We start from the raw sequence: 21,715 nt of genomic DNA, 5'->3' as shown, positions 1-21,715 counted from the left end.
ATGAATATCAGAGGCCGCAAGCAGATTCAGGTCCCCTCGCCTGCATTTGGCACTTTTACCCTAGAGGGCTGGAGTCCAACCGGTATGATACAGGGTTCATATTCAGTTCTGCTGGATATTCGGCTACTTACTGTCTTTTCAAGGTGATCCACAGAAAACAATCCAGATAATTCGCACAGCCATTCATGCCGGATGTCGTCATCTTGACTGTGCATGGGAATACAATGTATGCTGTCCATTCCGGTTTCTGGTATTTCCCATCTGATGAGTGTTACCTCTGCAGGTAGATGCCGAGGTTGGCGAGGCGCTTCGCCAGTCCGGCGTCCCACGCAAAGAGATATTCGTCACCCATAAACTGTGGGTCAACTTTGGCGCTCCCCAAAATGTGGAGGTTGCGTTGGACCTGGCTCTCCAGCGAATAGGGATTGATTATGTCGATTTATTCCTGGTTCACTATCCTGTCGCCGTCAAGCCGGCCGGGGATCTCCGTAAGGCGTGGATATCCGAAGCGACGACCATAGCGGATCAGGGCTGTGCAGCCGATGAAAAGGGCAACATTATTCCAGACCTGGAACATTGCCCAACATCAGTCGCTGCGCTCAATGGAGGTCAAGGCAATTTCATTCCGACATGAAATGCGATGAAGGCTTTGGTTCGCTGTGGGAAGGCTCGAGCGGTTGGAGTTTCGAACTTCGACGTCGAACATGTGCAAGAAATCCTCGATGCTCAGAGTGACTCTGATGACGAAGTCCCGCTTTCATGCAACCAGATCGAATGCCATCCCTGGTTTCCCAATCAGCGACTGGTTGAGTTCTTACTAGAACACAACATCCTGGTCATGGCGTACAGTCCATTTGCGTCTGTCAAATACGAGTATGGAGTCTTCCCACCTGAGCCGTTCATGCCTTATGGAACGACTCTGTTAGGAGACGAAACAGTACAACAGATTTCAGCCAAGAATGGCATGAGTGCCAGTCAAGTCTTGCTTAGCTGGGCAGCTCAACGATCTACATTGCCGGTATCTAGGAGCCGCTCCTCACAGCATCAGCAGGAGAACCTTCTATGGAAGGAATTGCCGCAGGAGGATGTGCAAACACTGGCAACTTTGGAATTGGACGGTGCAATTGGGAAGTCTACCGCGACAATATACTTCCCTGGAATCAAGGTATACAACTTGTAGACGTTGTTTTTAGACCTTGATAACATCATGTGAGGACCCTATTGACGCCATACTGCAAATCCTAGCTCACTTTTGCAATTTATTTCGCCACTTCTACACAAGATACACTCTCGTAGCTGCATGTCTACATGCAGGAATCACGCAGCCATATAGAGCACAACGCTCAATAATTGCGTGGTTGTACACATTGAGGCGGGGAAATTGCCTCTCTTGTGTGATTCAATAATAACTTGAATATATCTAATTCCTTGCTGCAATGTTACCACTCACGTGGTCAAGGTTGTGTAAATTGACTTGCAATCTTTTGACCGTACTTTGAACCATCAGGTGATGGTTGACTACATATGATCCTAGGGATACTTGGGTAAAGAGTACAGGCGGATAACCTTGGAACTGTCGAGAATACATGCGGCTTGATTGTTTGGTCAGGCCTACTGCAGTAAATAGATAAAGTCAGTCCTCCCAGTGTTCGTAGAAATGGCAACTGTTCTTTTTGACCGTTATATCTTTATAAATATTCTACCTCCACTAAGATTACTATTAAATATGGGTTCCCCCGTGACAGAAGTAACCATCGTTCCCCTGATGAAGGGTGCCGATCCACGGGTCGAGAACAGCGAGGCAGCAAAAACCCTCAACAGGTCAATCCGGGATACAATTGTGCAACCTGGATACCAGCGTATGGTATGGGGCTTGGACAAAAAAGACCCTACTGTGATGGTTATGATTGTTGGTGAGTCCCTTCTCGATGAGAGGATCAGATGAAATCACAAAATAACAGTCTTCCTAAGATTGGGATGATCTCCAGTCTCACCTCAACTTCATGGCCGCTCCGTATTATAAGCCATTCATGGATGACTTCTTGCAGATTGTTGCTGGAACGATCGTTTTGTACCATACAACCTATGAGGAAGGAGTTGGCATTGTGCCTCTGGTCGGGCTCGAGGATTACACGGCCGATGTCTCCTTTGCTTTCTTCCCTACTCGATCCTTGACTCAGGATTTCCAAGATGATCTTTCCCTAGTCTCTCGGGCTGTGAACGCGGACCTTCTCGAGTCTAACGATGCGCCCTCGAGCATTGCCAGTGGCTGGTGCACTGACGATGCGTTGGACGAAGAGCGCCCTGGAAAGGGATCAGAGCAGCCATGGATGTCGATGGTGATATGGAAGGACACAGAAACCCGACAGAGGTCATGGGATCGCAATGCTGTTCTTGGTGATATTCCGAAACTCGTTGAAGGAAAGGGAGAGCTGGAAATCTACGAGGTCGAGTTCCAACCTGTGATTCCCAAGCCCTAAACATATTTTTGAAATTATGTTGTACTGGTTATTCAGATAATTGAGTTACAATCCCTTGATCAATTGGCTTATAACTCAAAGTTGTAGTTCACCGAGTAGATCACTCACTATATATATTCCCACTATGTATATAGATAGACCCACCTGTACTAGCCTAAAAGAAGAAAGATCGGAAGAATATTCCGAATGTTCCGTTTTTTAGTGATTCCCCTGAATAGCTTCATATTTGCTATGACTTGAATTTGTCATATTCAGAATAGCCATGGGAGTTTCCGGTTCTACTTTGTCGGGCAGGCCAATCCGGATGCGGGCTCAACGTGCCGATCCCTTTGATACTCCAGTAAGTGCTCAACTAGCTCTTCTGACCATACACACACGCTAATTATGGAAACAACATTAGACATCGGAGGGTCTTCTGAAGGATGACTTTGGCGAGTATACAATTAGGACTGAAAAGTTCAACGACTCGGTGAGAGAGGATTGTACATGTGTAATCCATTGCCGAAATCTGACTCTGCATTCTAGAATGATTGGTATTGCAGACACCATTATGTCCGCGATGGCGGGGTTTATGGCTACCATTACGTCCACTTGTGAGTTTTGCGTTGTTGGATACTTCTTATACATGGCGCTCAAACATCTAGGAATGGCTGGTATTACTCCAAAAACCCAGATGGAAGTTCGGAGAACATAAACCCCATATTGAAGGAAGCTTTCTACACTTTACCGGGAAACAAAATCCCGATAGATTACTCAGAAAAAGTTGCCTGGGAGAGATTGAATGAGATACCCGACCCTTGCGTCGCAAGAGCCTCTGTAACCCACAAGCTTTTGGGAGAATTCCTGCAGAAATTGAGGAACAAAGAGGGTAGGGTTTAGTGCGGCATAACATACTTCATACGCTAACATAGCGCAGAGGATATTATCACCAGTGATCAAAACAGAAAAAGAGCCACCTGGAAAAGAAGGCTGAAAGGGAAGGAAAGTCCAGACATGGTCACCGAAGACGAGGCCGAAGAGACCGAGTGTGAGACCGAGAAAACCTCAGACGAAGAGGACGAGAGCCAGCAGATGATATCTGAACAGAGTCTGACAGAGAAAGAGAACGAAACGGAGGAAAATGAGGAGAGGCATGCTAATCACTTGCACGAAGGCATTGAGTCAATCGGCGAGCCCATCGATGCAGTAGAGACCGAGGGTACATCTTCTCAAAAGCGTAAGGCCAATGAAATGGACGAGAGCGAAGAAGAGACGGCCAGGACCCCAATTGCAAAGAAGGGGAGCATGAATAGGAGACGCGAATCTGCGCTTACTGAGCGGGAGAAGAAAAAAGCCGCCAATAGGAGGAAGCGAGAGCGCCGCAGAAAGGCGAACCAAGCGAAACAGGTGACGGAAAAGAGGATTTCAGAGTCCTAGCCTTGCCGGACGTGTGCCCCGTTAAGCTTGAGATATTGGCATTGCATTGCGTGCGGTGCGGATCAACAATGAAGTACCAGCGAGGCTGTCTCATAGTTGTTGTGTTGGGGTTTGATGGTCGTTGCAGTCCCAGTTTCGATGTTATACCAACATGGTATCGAATCTGACTTCATATGCAGGAGGTGATCCGTGCTGGTTGAAATATCGGAATTTCTTTGTTCTGGCTGGGTATTCACGCGGAGGCGTTTCAAGATGCTGCTGTACTACATGTCTGCATGTGGAGTGTCCCCAAAAACAAAAGTTGTCCGACAAGAATGTAATATATAATTGAATCTCAAATGCCCAAAACCCGTTTGGTGGGTATGGGGAAGTGGAAGAACTGTGAAATAACGGCGTAAAGAAGTAAAAATAGTTGACTTCAGCAAATCTTGAAGACAACACCTCCAGAACTGGGATATCAAATAACCAAAACAAGTAGAGACCTAGGATGGATCTATGGAACATAGCAAAAAAAAAAAAAAAAAAGCAAGCTCATATGCATCATCCGATTACATCCCTAGTCTACATCCATAGATGAAACCTCGAAAGGCCGACCAACCACCTGCAAAAAAAAAAAAAGCAAAGCAAAGAAATCCATCCATTCATTATCTTTCCTCCCATAAATAACCCAATTCCCAGAACTTAGGTCGCAGCTCTCCACACCTTCAAGCTGAAGCCTTCCCGAACCTCGGCAAATACCAAAGCTCGGAAGATCAGCTAATCTTCAAGTTGAAACTTACAGGAAAGCGAGGAAACCAGCCAGAAGGCCAGCGGCGGCACCGGGGGCAACCAGGGCCATAGCAGCACCCTCGGAGGCAGTAGGGGAGGCAGTGGCAGAACCGGTAGCGGTGCCGGTAGAAGTGCCGGTGGCGGAGGTGGTCAGACCAGTCTTGGTGTTGGTACCAGTAGAAGTTCCGGTGGAGGCAGTTCCGGTGGCTGTAAGGAGAGAAGTATCAGTGCTGTTTTTTCCATGGGGGAGACTAGTAGTAAGGGATCCAGAGGTAAAGTTTCCGGTGGAGGGTTTGATAATAGAAACGCCTGGGGTGGAAGTACCAGTAGTGGAAGCATCGGTCTCAGTGGTGTGGGTACCAGTAGAGGTGGAAGCAGAGGAAGAGACAGAAGAAGATTCAGAAGAAATAGTGGAAGATGTACCGGTAGTAGTAGTGGAGGGGCCATTATCAGGCTCGGTCACCTCGAACTTCTGGGACTGAGCGAGGATGCCGGTGTTCTGGCGCTCGGTGGAGAGCAGGTTGATCTGGAAACCAGAACTACAGTGCAGGTTGGGTTAGTGGACGGCATAGATATATAAAATGCGTTGCAAAGGTGATCTTACCCAACGGTAACATCCTTCAGACCCTTGACGGTGTAGGAGCCTGCGGAGGTGTCGACGCCGGAGGCGATCTTCTCCTCAACATTGGGGTAGACATTGTTGTTGATAAGGACGATGTCAACGGTGGAGTCGTCAGTGCTGCAATGGGTTAGCTTTGGCTGTTATGGCCAGGGTAAGGGATTATAGTCAACATACTTGACGGAAGTCCACTTCACGGCGAAAGTGTGGGAGACATCGAGCTTGTCACCCTTGGCAGGCTCGGTGACGTTGATAGCTAGATTTATTGTTAGAGAGACTCACGTGTCATGGGGTGATTTACATACCTGCAACGGAGAGGGCCAAAGGCAGCATAGACAGAAGGATAGAGAAACGCATCTTGACTGAATTAAGCGAAAGTGGTAGACTAAAAACGAATGTGGAAGTGTGAAAAAGAGAGTGATGCGAGAAGTTGAAGATGGAAGTTAGAAAAATCTTCAGATTTAAGAGATCCTTGTCATTAAGTACATGCCAAACAGTTCTGATATTGCACAACCTTGGATGTCCGCTGAACCATTAACAATGTCTCTCCCAATACGGGAAATACACCTGAAAATAGAACTGACATAGTGAGCTGTACCCGGTTTTAAAGCATTGTAATAATATTTAAATGGTTTTATATTACGAAAACGTGGGAAATCAGGGTCCGCGTGAGGTTCCATGCTGGAGAAAAGAAGATCTTCATGGTTCGCCGACGAGCTAGTCTCAGGCAAATCCCACTTTGGTTTATAATATAATTCATTATTCGATGTGACCCTTATTATGTACTTAACATACACTCGGAGTGCGGCCGTCTACAGATATGTACGCCTACCATGGATGTTGTACGCCGATAGGGCCGATAAAGAAGCCGCTAAGCTGGCTTGGCAATGAGCTAGTGAACTTTCGCGCACAGCGGAAAATACGAATGAAACGGAAAATTAACTTTTAATTTCATTTTCAGGTTTTTAAATACCGCTTAGGTGTATTTTTAGTTTGTTGTAATTTTATCTCGTTTAACTGGCCTGGACCCTGACCTCGGGAATCCCCGTATATTTTTAATCGCCATGTGAGCAAAGACCACCCCCTAATAATCTCACATCCAAACAGAACTAAATGGACACGTTCATGAATCTAAAATCCCTGCTATATGTTTCCCGTGTCTTAAAAAAAAATAGCCTGCGAAAACGTTTCGATGTCTCAAAAGACCCACTCTGCCACAGTCAATTTCAGGCATGAGACACCTCTCAATAATAGGGCACTCGGACTGCACGCTAAATGAACCATAGGTGGGAGCACTGGATGAGAGGAAATGAGTGTCTCACCGAGAAACTGCCGGCGAATTATTATCGCACTGCAGAATGGTGCCATTTTTACAGTCCACTCCAAGGCTGAATCAGTATATTAGTCAGATTTAAAACAGGGAATCTTCTTTCCGAGGCGTTATAGTTTATATATATCGAATACGAGATTGGAACAACGCAGAGTGTTTATCACAAATATTATACTGTTGTACATAATTTACAGAGCACCCGCAGAACCCGGATGAATCTTCCAAGACTGCGCCCAAATCCAACAATTAGGTATTGTAGATATTCACATTACTAGGGTAGCACAAGAAAGTCAGTCATTAAGCCACCTAGAAAAGCCGGAAGGATGGGGGTATACATACAAGTCCCTTTTGAGACCATCCCGGTCCGCTATAGCCGAGTTAACCCATACGCTAGCACTCATCCCCTGGACACTGAATTTTCCATAACCCTTTTTGTCAATAATAACAGGTTTCATGCTGGGATGCAAGAGATCGGTCCATTGTTCGTATGCATGCTGTTGACCGACAAACATGCGCTGCACACCCGGACCGGCATTGCTGATAACACACGCAAGGCCGGAGTGACGGGCGTTACCGTAGCGGACGAATCCTATATCGCGGTTAGATCCAAGCAATCCAAGCAAATTGGTGTGCCTCCATAATGGGGCTCAATATCGGGTGGGAAAGGGGTAAGACGAACCTATGCAGTTTGGTTGGTTGAAATAATCTTGCTGTTCGCCGTAGGCGTAGAGTTTCCGGGCTTGTGTTAGAACGGGCAGAAGCCCGTTGCAACTTGGTACCATTGGGTTATCCACATTTGCCCGGATACCGTACAGGTCACCGTAAAATACGCAGGGGTGACCGCCTTTGCGGAGGAGCACTAGGGCGTATGCTAGTAATTTGAAGGATGGTGATACCGGGGTCTAGGTGAGATTAGCCACTTAGTTCCTTCTAAAAGGGGAATAGTCAACTTACTTCGAGCATTTGTCCTGGTGCCTGAGAAGTGTTAGGTAATTATGCCAAGATCCAGTCACAAGTTGGTACTTACCGTATCGTGGTTTGCAACAAGGGTCTAAAGAAATTAGCTTAGATCACTAATTAGGCATCAGGCATTGAGCAACTTACCACCGCATGGTCCGGCCGACACTGTACCAGTGTATCTTTGAAAATACCACGAAGGTCTGGTGATTGTGCATGCGACAACTTGGAGAACCGCTCCAGGAGAGGCACATCATATGCAATGAGGTCGTACTCCACATTCTCGAGGTAACTCAGAAGCGACGGTAAATGTCCAGTCCAGTACTCTCCTATCGCAAAGAAGTCAGGATTGGCGGTTTTCCGAACATGTTGCACGAAGGCGCGTTGGAACTCTGTTGAAAAATGCTTGGCGGCATCAAGTCGCATCCCATTAAGGTTGAGTGTATTGGTGATCCACGTTCCCCAGTGCAGAAGATCGGCGCGAACCTCTGGATGTGCAAGGTCTAGATCGGCGAACATCAGATAATCGTAGTTTCCGTTCTCTGTGGACACATCTTGCGCCCAGTCCTTGTTAGATTCGACGATCTTGTAGATTGCGCTTTGCTTGCTCTTGTCATCCCAGTCGACGCCACTGAAATGCTGCCAGTTGTACTTCATTGAGCTGTACATGTCCCCGCGACCGGCGAACTCAAAGCCTGTCCAGCCATTGACTTCCGTCGGCTTAGATATGTCCAGATCTCTTCCTGTTCTTTCAGTTAGTAAATGGCCGAGAATCCACAGATAGAAGGATAAAATGTCTTACGCTTAGGATCTACCTTGACAGCCTGAAAAGGCTCTGGATAATCCGCGCCAGCTTTATGATTGAGCACTGCATCCCAGATGACACCAATGCCCACGTTTTGCGCTTTGCGCATCAGGTCTTCAAGCTCGCGCTTGGTTCCCCATTTCGTGGGAACTGCACCCTTCTGATCGAACTCTCCTAGATCATACAGGTCGTAGATGTCATAGCCATTACCATTCGCATCCATTCCTTTACATCCAGGAGGAATCCAGATTTGGTCAACGCCAATGGCCTTGTACTCTGGTAAGGCATTTTGCAGACGGCGCCAATGCTGCCGGTCGGCGGGAACATGCCATTCAAAGGTTTGCAATATGAGCGAGTTATCTGGAGCAGTCCATGATGGCAGCTGTTCTAGATTCGCAGCTGCTTCTATATCATATATTCATGTTAGAGCATGGATCTGTATATGTTTTGGTGGGGAGACTGACCTTCAATCTGTTTCCATTTCTGGCCTTTCTGTCGAGATCCACACCACAGGAACGGCATCGTTGGAGATTGTTGTACAAATGATAACTCAACCAAAGCAGAATATGGATATATCCCCTTTTGGGGTTAGGGCTCGGATGTGGAGGGAACTATTTTTATTCGGTGAACCTTGGATAGTAAAGTACTAGTTTGGTGGGTCAATAAATTCAATTAAGTGGGTTCAATGTCTCAACCAATATTATTAGATAGAATTTTCACTTCAACCGTGGAACACTCGAGCTTTTCTAGAAATTCCCGAGCTCCACATAGGTAAATTTCATTGGCTGATCCGTAATGCATGATATGTAACAAAATTAGAAGAAATGAAGCTCATAATGATACACAGGCCAAAACACCGTATCAATATGAGGGAAAAAAGGTCAATATCGCCAATATAAAACAAAATGATAAAAAATAATGCACATAAAAGGATATCTTCGCGAACCAAGCTGAGCCGTCAATACAGCTCACCACAATGGGGAAAAAAGGTCAAAAGAAAAAGGACCCGAAAGGAAAGAGGAAAGTAGGTAAAGAGCGAAGAAAGGTCTTTCGTCACTTTTCTTTCAAAGGGTAACGAAGATGCTGGTCGCCACTGCCAGTAGGAATGTAGCTAGACTGGTACCACTTGTGTATTGGATGCCAGCCGACGTTAAATCACTGTGAGTCTTCAACTGTGCGAGGGAAATGTTCGCGGCAGCGTGGCCACAAAGACCACTACCGTCCAAATAGTCCGTGGGGAAGAAAACTCGGGGCTCTCCCTTGTCCATAGGGACGCGCAGCGTGCCTACGCTGTCGACAGTATAGTTCTTACAGGCCAGGACATCCGTCACCGGCGTGCCAGCATTATAACTGACTGTCAAGTCGATGGTGTAGGCTGTACTTTTCGAGGATTGAGTAGACAATACCATGACCACTTGTCGACCTTGAACACCTTTTGTGAAACCAAGTTCACTGCCGCCCTGGTAGATCGTGTGGGTCGAGTCCTCGAAGTAGTCTTTGCCCAACAAGGCTGCGTGATTCCGGATGCGATTCAGCTTCGCGATCAGCTTGTAGAGCTCCGCGTCAGTGTCGTATTTGGTGAGCCAGATGGCTTCTCGGTTCTTAGGAACCGAGTTTCCGGCTAGATGTTGCTCTTGGCCTTGATATATCATGGGAATTCCGTCAAACAGCATGGTAAACACCAGGACGTTTTTGGCCATCTGCAAAGTATTATGATCAACAAAACCGATCACTTAAACTGAGGAGGACATACATACCGCCATGTCCTTGGAATTGCTAGCAATTCGAGGCTTGTCGTGATTCTCAGAGAAACTAGTCATAGCATTGACATCTGGGATCGACATTCTCATTTCCTCTACGCCTTTTGCCAAGAGCGATGTATTACCCATGGTAAAAGCCTCTAGGATTTGGAAATAGATCGGATAATTTGGCAAACTGGCGATGTAATTTTCCTGGTAGTCGGCCATGATGCTGACCGCCCCTTCAAGAACCTCTCCAGTCATGAAAATGTCGTCGAGACCCTGGGAAAAGGCCTTTAAAAAGCCCGGGTTGACGTGCTTGGCGGCGTCAATTCGGAGCCCGTCAATGGAATATGTCTTGATGGCGTTTTTCGCCCATTTGATCAAGAGTTGTTGGACATCTTCGTGCTCAGTGAAGAGATCGGGTAGTGGGACGATCTCATCGCCCGTGTTGCACTTCTGCGCAATCTTCATGTCATTCCAGTCTGACATGTTACAGTACGGGTGGTAATAGTCAGCGTTATTGAAGGGTGTCAAGGTTGAGTAGTCGATATGTGTGGCGGGATCACTGCCATTCGTGATGTAGGCCATGTTGTTGATCACCGTATCCAGCATGAAGTACATGCCCCGGGAGTGGAGAGCGGCACTGAGATCAAGCAAGTCTTGATGCGTACCAAAATGAGAGTTGAGATTGTTGAAGTTCAAGGGCCAGTACCCGTGGTAGGCTTCGCCATACTTGACTCGGCCATGGATATTCTCCATGATTGGAGAGATCATCACAGCATCAAATCCCATTCCTTGGATGTAGTCGAGTTTGTCAATAGTTCCTCGCCATGTTCCCCCACAGTAAAGACCCGCCGTGGTGTTGCATGGTGCTGTTGTCGATCCGTCTGTGCGAGCGAAACGATCTGTCATGGTCTGGTATACTGATCTGGGTTTCCAGTCGGCTGTACTTGCGGCTGACGCCGAGGCGATGAGCCCCGTAATGAAAAGGCCTACCAACGAGCGAATGGTGCAACGTGACATCATGGCAGCTCGTATTTGTGCGGGTCGATTGGAAGAGGAAAGATAGAGAGTACGAGGTTTCAGATAAAAGAGTGACTTGGATAACTCACGAAAAGGGCAAAGATGGCCGGAAAGAGAAATAAATGAGTGACATTTGGACTTCAGCCAGAAACAGAAAGCGAAAGGAGGCAAAGAGAGCAAGAGGTTCGAGAGACAGGAAAAGGTCGAAAAACGGGGAAATTTTGCCTTCCAGGCAAGGAAGGGCCAAGTCAGGTGGCTTCCAAGGTTCTGTCGGAGATCCAAACACACAGTGGAATTATCACCCCACAATTCACTCGCTCTATATTACTACACAACCTACATATTAGCCGGAGAAACATGTGTTTTATGTACTTGGCGGAGTGTGCACCTATGTGAATCTGATTTGCCTCGGAATAGCTGTATTATTTAGACCGGATTGCCATGCGAGACTTATCCGGCTTACTCGCATATCTTTGATATTCCCCAGAATTTAGAAAGTAAGATATCATTGTGGCTTTTAATCCTGAAGAAATACACCGGTGGCTTCATAGACTATCTCGACATCAAGCGGGGGAATTGCAGTTACCGAGATTACTTTTTGTTCATCTAGTGAGGGGAAAAGAGAAAGAGAGAAACCTGACGCACTAGTAACAATATCGTTAGAACCGTGCCTGGAGGAGTCATTTTAGTGTCTGTCAGGTACCAGGCACGGGTGTCCACTGCTGGGCATTTGGTTCGATGCTGCAGGTCACGTGAAGACACTACCCTAATTTCAGAGGTCCAATTACACCAAAAAGTGACAAAGGTTGCATGGTCCAATCATCCGAGACAAGGTGGTATCAATCCAAGAAACTAGCGATGTTGCCTAGGCATAGATAATACGGAGTAACTCCGTACACTGTATTACCTTGGTACCGTACTCTAAATTGATACTACGCTTTGGCCTTGATGTTGAATACGAGATAGTGAGACAGAGGTCGAATATTTTAATAGAGTGTATATTGTATTACTAATTTTAACTGATTTCGTTTACTCTATAGACACAGGTACTGCCTGCAATGTCAGCGAAAAGGGGGAAAAAGGGATAAGGAGAGAAATGAAACTCAGTACTTCCGGGTATATTCCGGTGTGATAGATAAGTGATTCTGGCCTGAACTTTTCTGCGCCATGCTCGCTTGTTGACGGCTTCCCGGACTTCCGTCACAAGTGGCGTTGATAACAAGAACATATCACGCTAAATACTGCAGGGATGTCTGACCATGTGGAGATTAGGGTAGAGATTTCTTCTCTCTTGTACGAAGTATAATTCCAAGGTTTAACTTCAGGATGAATACGGAATAGAATAAGGTGTTCTAAAATGCGATAGCGGACATGCCGGATATACAAGTTGTTCGCCTTGGGCCTTTCAAGGTTGTTCGCCACTGGCTGCCACTGGCTTGTCCTTCCACGGTGGGAAGAATATTTAAACTTGCACCATCTTTGAGATCCCAGGGAACCTTTCATACGAGAAAAAGAAAAAACGAAAAAAGACCCACCACTAGTACATGTATCTCGTATTTACCTGATTCGTGACCGAGTGCGAAATACCGAGTGGGCGGGTCTCACATTACCAGCCAATCGGGCAAGTCGGGCTACCAGTAACTCGGCCCCAAATCCACCCGGCCCATGACCGAGAGGTATATCGGCATTGCCATAGGTTGATATTTACGGGTCTGGAAAATCATCGGTGTATTGAAGAACATTTACCTATAATAGTCGGCAGAAGTGAAGGTGATGTTTCATTCTTATTTTCAGAAGAATAAGCCTGTAAGACATGCAATATCTATAAAACAATCCCATATCCTGCCACAAAGAGACCCCGTATCTGTGATAAAAGATACAGGGTCTACGGTGTGGTAAAGTGGCGTGGGGCAAATCCAATAGTTTCCATACATAGAACGTGCGAATCGGGTATCCCCGTTGTCAGGCTCCATTTATTCTTTTAAAAGAACCGTCACAGAGGGGTTTCCTATTCGGAGAAGTTTGCCGTGCATTTCCTTTTTTATGTATTCTGGTATTGGTCGAACCAGTCGCATTTGATAAATTTTATATCCAAAGTAGAAAAATATTTTCGATTACATTAAAAAAATAATTTTTAATGAAAATTACCGAGGCCGAGGCGTTGGAATCTAAGATACTCCAATACTCCAATACTGGGGCTCTTAGAATTTGATATGGGGTTTGTCTCATCTGCTTATTTTTATCTTGAGCTTCAAGGCGACTAGCCTCTTAGCACTTAGCACTTAGCATTGTTATGTGGTCATTTCTTTCTCCCTTCCACATCTGATTCCTCCTTTCCATCCCTCATCCCTAGTCCTTCGTTTGCTAGCACAGCCCGTCTCTCGTTATCTTTTTTTTTTTTGGCACGCCTTTTGACGCCTTTGCGAATTTCCGTGACCTCCACAACATACCCGCATTCCACTACTCCATGGCAATTGAGAGCTGCACATCTCCATATCTTTCATAGGGTGTCTCAGCCTCTCATCCCAGCGGGGATCTCCTCCGCACTGCCCGAGGCGTGCGACTATCACCCAACAGCTCCGCGCAGCCACCAGCCATGAAGTGGTTACTTGCCAGCGGACTGGTCTCGCTTCTTGCGACGACTATCACAGCTTGGCCCTACGATGAGGCTTATCTGGATCATAACCTCAATACAAACAAGACAGCCACCAACCCGGCAGACTACTGGGGAACATGGGCTGGCCACGAGGGGAAATACAACCCCTCCCCGGACAACTGGCGCTTCCCGTTCTACTCTCTCTTCCTGGATCGTTTCGTGAATGGCGATCCTTCCAATGATAACATCAACGGTACCACCTTCGAGCATGATGTTGATCATCGCATCCGACATGGTGGCGATGTCGCTGGTCTAGTTGATACACTGGATTATCTCCAAGGAATGGGAATCAAGGTTTGTCTCGTCTGTGAATTTCTAGTGGAAAGAAAGTATATGCTCACAATTTCCAGGGTATTTATATTGCAGGTACCTCCTTGCTGAACCAGCCGTGGACCTCGGACGGATATGGAGTGTTGGATACAACGATTCTTGACGCGCATTATGGCACTATCCAGACTTGGCGAGATGCCATCACTGAAATCCACAAGCGCGGCATGTATGTCTTGTTCGACAATACCATTGCGACGTAAGTTGTCCTCGTGTGCGCAGATAAGAGAGCAGACCTAACCGGATATATACAGAATGGGTGATTTGATTGGATTTGAAGGCCATCTGAACACGTCGACTCCATTCTCAGAGAAAGAATATCAAACAGTATGGAAGAGTGACCGCCGCTACAAAGACTTCGACATTGGAGTTGGCGACTACAACCAGAGCTGTGACTACCCACGGTTCTGGTTCGAAAATGGATACCCCGTGCCTCAATCGGACCTCTCGGGCTTGGTTGGATGTTTCGACAGCGACTTCGACCAGTACGGTGACATTGAGGCTTTCGGTGTGTGGCCCGATTGGAAGCGACAACTGGCCAAGTTCGCCTCCGTCCAGGATCGTCTCCGCGAATGGAATCCGAGTGTGCGCGAAAGGTTGATCCGGCACTCCTGCATGATCATTCAGTCTTTGGATATTGATGGTTTCCGTTATGATAAGGGTACTCAAGCCACCGTGGATGCCCTTGGAGATATGTCCGCTGCCTATCGAGAATGCGCGCGCGCGGTCGGAAAGGAAAACTTCTTTATCACTGGTGAAATCACAGGTGGAAATGAATTTGGTGCTATTTACCTCGGAAGGGGCAGACAGCCCAACCAGTGGCCTGAGGATTCAACCGCCACAATGAAGTTGACAAATGAGTCCTCTGCCCAGTATTTCTTGCGCGAGGCGGGACATGAAGCAATCGACAGTGCGGCCTTCCACTACACTACATATCGTGCCTTGACTCGATTCCTCGGCATGGACGGGCAACTTTCTGCTGGCTTCGATGCGCCTGATGACTGGGTTACGGGCTGGGACTATATGTTGAGATCAAATGATTTGATTAATGCTAACACCGGCAAGTTTGACCCTCGACACATGTTTGGTGCGACGAATCAAGATGTGTTCCGTTGGCCATCGATTGCCAACGGTACCCATCGACAGTTACTCGGTTCTTTCGTGACTACGTTGCTGCTCCCCGGAATCCCACTTCTTCTTTGGGGAGAAGAGCAGAACTTCTATGTCTTGGATGCCACCGCAGAAAACTACATCTATGGGCGACAGTCGATGTCGCCTGCAACTGCCTGGATGACCCATGGCTGCTTCCACTTGACGTCATCCCAGTACTATAAGTGGCCTGTTCTGGCCGCTAAACACGGCTGCGAGGACCCAACAGTTGCATACGACCACCGTGACCCTTCCCACCCTGTACGAAATATCATGAAACAGATGTACCACCTGCGCGAACAATACCCTGTTCTCAACGATGGCTATTCCCTTGGCAGTTTGTCAAAGAGAACCGAGTGGATTCTCTACCCTGGTTCCAATGCCACGAAGACGGAGACCGGCATGTGGTCCGTTTACAGGGATGTCAACACCCAGGTGCAAGATTTGGGCTCTAATGCCAACAACCAACCAGTCTGGCTTGTTTATCAAAACCGCAAGGACACAAGGACATACAAGTTCGACTGTGAATCCACAAATACGAACGAGACACTGATTGCTCCATTCGCAACCGGTACCACGGTCAAGAACCTTTTCTACCCGTACGACGAGATCAAACTGGAGGATGGAGCGATCAAGCGCGGCTTCAATGGGTCGAAGGAGGTCAATGGCTGCGTGAAAAGCATGACAATGAAGGCATATGAGTTCCGTGCATACGTCCCTATCGAGGTGCACAAGTCACCTCGCCCCATGATCACCAAATTCACCCCGGGCCATGATTACCCACTGCGTTCTACCGTGAAGCCCAATCTTCCCGAGGACGTGACGATTGAGCTTTACTTCTCGGAAGAAATGCTCTGTGACTCGGTGACTGAGGGAATTACCTTGCATTCATCCACAGAGACTGGGAAGGTTCCAACTCTAGATGCCAAAACTGTCGATTGCAAAAAGATTTCTCCTATGCTCCAAACAAATTGGACTGCTGAGATCCCGAGCGTTTGGAAGTGGACAGCAAACCTCACTGGAGTGTACAACGGAGTTCACAAGTTGACTGTCAGCAACGTAACTAACTCCGACAAGAGCTCTAAAACCCACGCCGTTGATCACTTCCTCTTCCGTGTCGGCCAGATTGATAACCCTATGGTATTCACTACTGCCAACTACTCGAGCAGTCTACTCCACAAGTGGTCAAACAACACCCTTTTCATCCAGCATCACGCCGCCGGCGCGGACAAATACCGTTACACTACCAATTGGGGATCATCATATTCCGACTGGGTAGACTACAAAGGTGGAAATGATACCATTGCCAGGCTCCCATGGTCTGGAACCAAGGAACAGGAGTGGGATGGTGAACATATACGTGTTGAGTACTGGAGTCGTTTGACCGGAAGCAGCGACTACGTGCAGCAAGGTGACGTTGACTGGAATCACCCAGTCACACGGCGTTTCCCTCATGCTCACTTCAACGGGCCTTACAATCAGTATGGATTTGACGGAGGCCTCGACAACAAAATCAGGCTTGACCACAAAACCGGAGTCTGGTCCTTCCATTTCACGTCCGAATGGCCCGCAGTCGGGCAGCTCAACATCTGGGGAATCAATCCCGACGGAGAGCCTGATCAAACCTGGGTTTTGGGAGACACCGACAATGATACAATCCTGGATCGAAGCCCACCGTCCTCTCTGAGCGCGACCTTGATCAATATTACCCAAGCGCCAGCCAAAGGATATCTCGCCCACAAGCTCTACTTTGACGACGGATCTCTCCGTTTCTGGCTTGTTCCGGTTGGACCTCAGTCAACGCAGATTATCATGTTCGTGTTGTTTTGGATCATCCCCTTCATCACTGCCGTGGGATGTGTCTACATCTTCATGAAGTCCTTCTACAAGGTCAAATTCAACCAAGTCGGTGTGAGCGAGAAGCAAAGCTTTATTCCTCTTGCACTTTGGACCAAGTTCAAAGACTCCCGTTCTCGTAGGGATGCGTCAAACCCGTTGTCACGCTTGGCCAACAAATCCGGCTTCATGCAGAGCACCACCGCTTTGGGTGGAGCTCTTGCGGCCGGCGAGCGACGCATGGTTCTAATCGCCACCATGGAGTACGACATCGAGGATTGGGCCATCAAAATCAAGATCGGTGGTCTCGGTGTCATGGCTCAACTCATGGGCAAGACCCTAGGTCACCAAGACCTAATTTGGGTCGTTCCTTGCGTTGGAGGTGTCGATTACCCAGTGGACCAGATGGCAGAGCCGATGGAAGTTACTATTCTCGGCAGCCCCTACCAGGTTCAAGTCCAGTACCACGTCTTGAACAATATTACCTACGTCCTGCTTGATGCTCCAGTGTTCCGTCAACAGTCGAAGACCGAACCCTACCCTGCTCGCATGGATGATCTTGACAGTGCAGTGTACTATTCAGCATGGAACCAGTGTATCGCGGAAGCCATCAAGCGATTCCCAATTGACGCCTACCACATCAACGATTACCACGGTTCTCTCGCACCTCTTTACTTGCTACCAAGAACTATCCCCGCTTGTCTTTCGTTGCACAATGCTGAGTTCCAGGGTCTCTGGCCTATGCGAACTATCAAGGAAAAAGAAGAGGTTTGCTCCGTCTTTAACCTTGACGAAGAGGTCGCTCGTCGTTACGTCCAATTCGGTGAAGTGTTCAACTTGCTACACGCCGGTGCAAGTTATCTCCGTGTCCACCAAAACGGTTTCGGTGCCGTCGGTGTCTCTAAGAAGTACGGCAAACGGTCCTACGCTCGCTATCCTATCTTCTGGGGTCTCCACAAGGTCGGCAATCTGCCTAACCCTGATCCATCTGACGTCGGTGAGTGGACAAAGGAGCCCACTAAAGAGCAAGATATCACTGTGGATACAAACTACGAGGCTGGCCGTGGTGAGCTTAAGAGGCAGGCCCAGGAATGGGCAGGCCTTGACCAAAACCCCGATGCCGACCTGCTTGTCTTCGTCGGTCGTTGGTCTATGCAAAAGGGTGTTGATCTTATTGCGGACGCAATGCCTGGTGTTATCGAATCTCGCCCCAACGTGCAATTGATTTGCATTGGCCCCGTTATCGATCTCTACGGTAAATTCGCCGCCCTCAAGCTTGACCACATGATGAAAATCTATCCCGGACGAGTCTTCTCGAAGCCTGAATTCACTGCACTTCCTCCATTCATCTTCTCTGGTGCTGAGTTCGCCCTGATCCCCTCTCGTGACGAGCCCTTCGGATTGGTTGCCGTGGAGTTCGGCCGAAAGGGTGCATTGGGTATCGGAGCCCGTGTTGGTGGTCTTGGTCAAATGCCAGGTTGGTGGTACAATGTGGAATCAATCTCGACGTCTCATCTCCTCATGCAATTCAAGCTTGCAATTGAGGCTGCGCTCAATTCCAAGACATCCGTTCGTGCCATGATGCGTGCCAGATCTGCGAAACAGCGTTTCCCCGTCGCTCAATGGGTTGAGGATCTTGAGATCTTGCAATCTACTGCCATCGCGATTCACGAAAAGGTGGCCAAGAACCAGGGTACCAGCAGCACCCGACCTGGTACTTCTTCTGGAATTAGCAGTCTTGGTGGAGCCATGTCGTCTGTGACCAGCTTACCCGGCGGACTCCTTTCACCCGGCATGAACTCTCCCTTCACGCATTCCAGGGACAGCAGCTACTCCTTCAATCAAATGAACAACCTTACCCCACAAAAGAAGGTCAGCTACAGCGCAGATCCAAGCCCGGACGATGTCGAGAAACCCAAGTCAGGACTGAGTCGTTCTCTATCCCTGGGTGTCCGCTCAGGCCCCGGTCACGCTGGACGTCGTCGCAGAAGAGCAGGAGATGATATCGCAGAAGGCGACGAGCATGGAGCCACTGATGTCGAAGGTGATAGCAGCGACGAGGACACTGCCCACAACATGTATGCAGATGATGACGAATACACTCTCACTCCTGCCCAAGTTGAGGCGGGACGACGAGCTCAGGCTGCTCAGAAGGACCGTTCTCAAAACATACCTTCTTCTCCAAGCAGACGCCTCAGTCAAGAGTCTTTGCATCCCAGGTTCATGGTTCCTTTGGAAAGCCCGGGAAGTCCCGGAACACCACCGAGCGCTGAAAGCCTCCTTCTTCCTCCGCAGCCATTTGGCCAGTCCAACCGTTTCAGTTCCGCATCCGTTCTCTCTCTGGACTCTGTCGTCGGCAACAAGACCGATTTCAAGCTACAGAAGGTTGATCCTTTCTTCACGGATAGCACCGGCGAGTACTACAAGACGTTCGACAAGAGATTGGATGCTCTGAACGGATCTAACTCCGAGTCGCAACTTTGTATCGAAGAGTTCTTGATCAAGAGTGAGCAACAGTGGTTCGACAGGTTCCGCAATGCCAGACTGGGTCGCACCAAATCTCCCACACCATCGATTCGCCATTCTTCCCGAAACACAGACACCCCGGACAATATGTTCTACAATGATGACATGGTCTCCAATGCGAACAGCAACGAAGACATTCCTCTGCAAGATGATGAGTTCCTGCTCGGAAAGGACTATGTCCCTCCCACTGGACTCAAGAAATGGATGCAGATCAAGATTGGAGATTGGCCGGTCTACTCCATCTTCCTCGCTCTGGGTCAAATTATCGCTGCAAACTCCTACCAGATCACCCTACTCACAGGTGAAGTTGGTCAGACTGCGGAGAAGTTGTATGGAATTGCCACAACATATGCCATTACATCCATTTGCTGGTGGCTCGTGTACCGGTACTTCAAGTCTGTCGTTTGTCTTTCTACTCCTTGGTTCTTCTACGGTCTTGCATTCCTCATGATTGGATCTGCTCATTGGCAAAAAGATGAGTTCAGTCGTGGATGGATCCAAAATGTGGGTACCGGTTTCTACGCCGCGGCCTCCTCCAGTGGATCCATTTTCTTCGCTTCCAACTTCGGTGACGAGGGAGGTGCTCCCGTTGAAACCTGGATTTTCCGTGCCTGTGTGATTCAAGGTATCCAGCAGGCGTACGTTATTGCGCTCTGGTACTGGGGTTCCACCATGACCAAGGCTTCTTCAGCGGGTCTCTTGAACCCCGAGAACAACATTGCCAACAGCTGGAAAATGAGGTAAATATCCCTGTACTCTTATCTCCTAAGTTCTTTTACTAACCTTCTTTCAGTGCGATCTGTTATCCCATCGCCATCTTCCTGTGTGCCGTTGGTGTTTTGTTGGCTATGGGACTTCCCAACTACTACCGCCAGAAGCCCGGCAAGGTGCCATCCTTCTACAAGTCCCTTTTCCGGAGAAAGATCGTATCCTGGAACTTCGTTGCGGTCATCCTACAGAACTTCTTCCTCAGCGCGCCCTATGGTCGTAACTGGAGCTGTAAGTTTAATTCCCCCTTCAAATCTCGCACACCCCTCAGTACTAACATTCCCTCTTCCCAGTCCTATGGGGTTCCATCCACACCCACGCATGGCAGATCGTCATCCTCTGTATTGTGTTCTTCGGCGTCGTCTGGTGCATCTTCCTCTTCGTCGTCAGCAAATTCTCCAAGAAGCACAGTTGGTTCCTTCCCGTCTTCGCCTGCGGCCTAGGCGCACCCCGCTTCATCCAAATCTGGTGGGCTATCTCCGGCATCGGATACTATCTCCCCTGGGTTGGGGGATACACTTCCGGTGCGCTCGTGTCTCGCAGTCTCTGGCTGTGGCTGGGCGTGTTGGATTCCATCCAAGGTCTTGGATTCGGTATCATCCTTCTGCAAACACTCACTCGAGTCCACATGTGTTTCGCTCTCATTGCATCACAGGTGCTGGGTTCCATTGCGACTATCTGTGCCCGAGCCTTCGGCCCTAACAATACGGGCCCCGGCCCGATTTCTCCTGACATGACCAGGGGCGCCGATTCCTTGGCTAATGCCTGGTTTTGGGTTGCTTTGTTCTGTCAGTTGTTGGTCTGGTATGTTGATCTTTACTACTCTTGTTAAATGAACTGATCGCTAACGTGTTTCTACAGTGCTGGCTTCTTGCTGTTCTTCCGTAAGGAACAACTCGCCAAACCATAAGCTCCCCTTCCCATTTTGGAGCATTTCTGTTTCTTGTCATAAAACGGCTATGCCATCACGACGAACATGAATGTCAAATTATCTCCTCTGCATACATGAAGCATGTTGTTTCCCTCCTTTGTGATCAATTTTGATTTTTTTTTCCGGTATCTTAATATTAATACATATTGTTGTACCGAGTTTTTACTCGGTTGATAGAGTACATTAACTCCTCGCAGTAATGAAATAGAGTAGAATCCCATTTTCTTCTACGGTGGTTTAGGAATACTGCTTTTCTTTACTAAATTCAATGACATAGTCTTCTGCTGAGAAGAAGCCGAATCCTGCATTGCATTACGCATCATCCATTACACTGTCGGGTCCTGTCAGTCCATTTCAAACTGGCCTGGATATGCAGGCTACC

At 48.1% G+C, this 21,715-nt stretch overlaps 7 protein-coding genes across 7 annotated transcripts; 4 read left to right on the top strand and 3 right to left on the bottom strand.

The window, feature by feature from the left end:
* On the top strand, positions 1–1,180 carry N7517_001054 (aldo/keto reductase family protein; the record flags this gene model as incomplete). Its single annotated transcript, XM_056718784.1, has 4 exons — positions 1–82; positions 144–226; positions 284–608; positions 675–1,180. The coding sequence occupies 4 exons, from the start codon at positions 1–3 to the stop codon at positions 1,178–1,180; spliced, it is 996 nt and encodes a 331-aa protein (XP_056582919.1).
* An 823-nt stretch (positions 1,181–2,003) lies between these two features.
* Positions 2,004–2,480, top strand: N7517_001053 (Dimeric alpha-beta barrel; the record flags this gene model as incomplete). The annotated part of the gene is made up of 1 exon (XM_056718783.1): positions 2,004–2,480. The coding sequence occupies one exon, from the start codon at positions 2,004–2,006 to the stop codon at positions 2,478–2,480; it is 477 nt and encodes a 158-aa protein (XP_056582918.1).
* Positions 2,481–2,742: 262 nt separating this feature from the next.
* Positions 2,743–3,896, top strand: N7517_001052 (Dimeric alpha-beta barrel; the record flags this gene model as incomplete). The annotated part of the gene is made up of 5 exons (XM_056718782.1): positions 2,743–2,820; positions 2,881–2,949; positions 3,006–3,073; positions 3,125–3,348; positions 3,397–3,896. The coding sequence occupies 5 exons, from the start codon at positions 2,743–2,745 to the stop codon at positions 3,894–3,896; spliced, it is 939 nt and encodes a 312-aa protein (XP_056582917.1).
* A 775-nt stretch (positions 3,897–4,671) lies between these two features.
* Positions 4,672–5,640, bottom strand: N7517_001051 (GPI anchored serine-threonine rich family protein; the record flags this gene model as incomplete). The annotated part of the gene is made up of 4 exons (XM_056718781.1): positions 4,672–5,203; positions 5,269–5,403; positions 5,461–5,539; positions 5,589–5,640. The coding sequence occupies 4 exons, from the start codon at positions 5,638–5,640 to the stop codon at positions 4,672–4,674; spliced, it is 798 nt and encodes a 265-aa protein (XP_056582916.1).
* A 1,219-nt stretch (positions 5,641–6,859) lies between these two features.
* On the bottom strand, positions 6,860–8,897 carry N7517_001050 (alpha-amylase; the record flags this gene model as incomplete). Its single annotated transcript, XM_056718780.1, has 8 exons — positions 6,860–6,884; positions 6,953–7,202; positions 7,293–7,515; positions 7,568–7,588; positions 7,641–7,664; positions 7,718–8,313; positions 8,373–8,780; positions 8,840–8,897. The coding sequence occupies 8 exons, from the start codon at positions 8,895–8,897 to the stop codon at positions 6,860–6,862; spliced, it is 1,605 nt and encodes a 534-aa protein (XP_056582915.1).
* A 542-nt stretch (positions 8,898–9,439) lies between these two features.
* On the bottom strand, positions 9,440–11,143 carry N7517_001049 (alpha-amylase; the record flags this gene model as incomplete). The annotated part of the gene is made up of 2 exons (XM_056718779.1): positions 9,440–10,075; positions 10,133–11,143. 2 exons carry the CDS (start codon positions 11,141–11,143, stop codon positions 9,440–9,442), a joined length of 1,647 nt encoding a protein of 548 aa, XP_056582914.1.
* A 2,593-nt stretch (positions 11,144–13,736) lies between these two features.
* On the top strand, positions 13,737–21,312 carry N7517_001048 (Glycosyl transferase family 1; the record flags this gene model as incomplete). Its single annotated transcript, XM_056718778.1, has 6 exons — positions 13,737–14,090; positions 14,147–14,322; positions 14,378–20,374; positions 20,428–20,633; positions 20,696–21,206; positions 21,264–21,312. 6 exons carry the CDS (start codon positions 13,737–13,739, stop codon positions 21,310–21,312), a joined length of 7,293 nt encoding a protein of 2,430 aa, XP_056582913.1.
* Positions 21,313–21,715: the final 403 nt, after the last annotated feature.

Source organism: Penicillium concentricum, assembly GCF_028827145.1.
Source record: "Penicillium concentricum strain IBT 3081 chromosome Unknown utg000001l_segment0_segment0, whole genome shotgun sequence".
Taxonomy (NCBI): domain Eukaryota; kingdom Fungi; phylum Ascomycota; class Eurotiomycetes; order Eurotiales; family Aspergillaceae; genus Penicillium; species Penicillium concentricum.
Note: the sequence above shows the minus strand (reverse complement) of the source record. Positions and strands in the feature narration are given on the sequence as shown.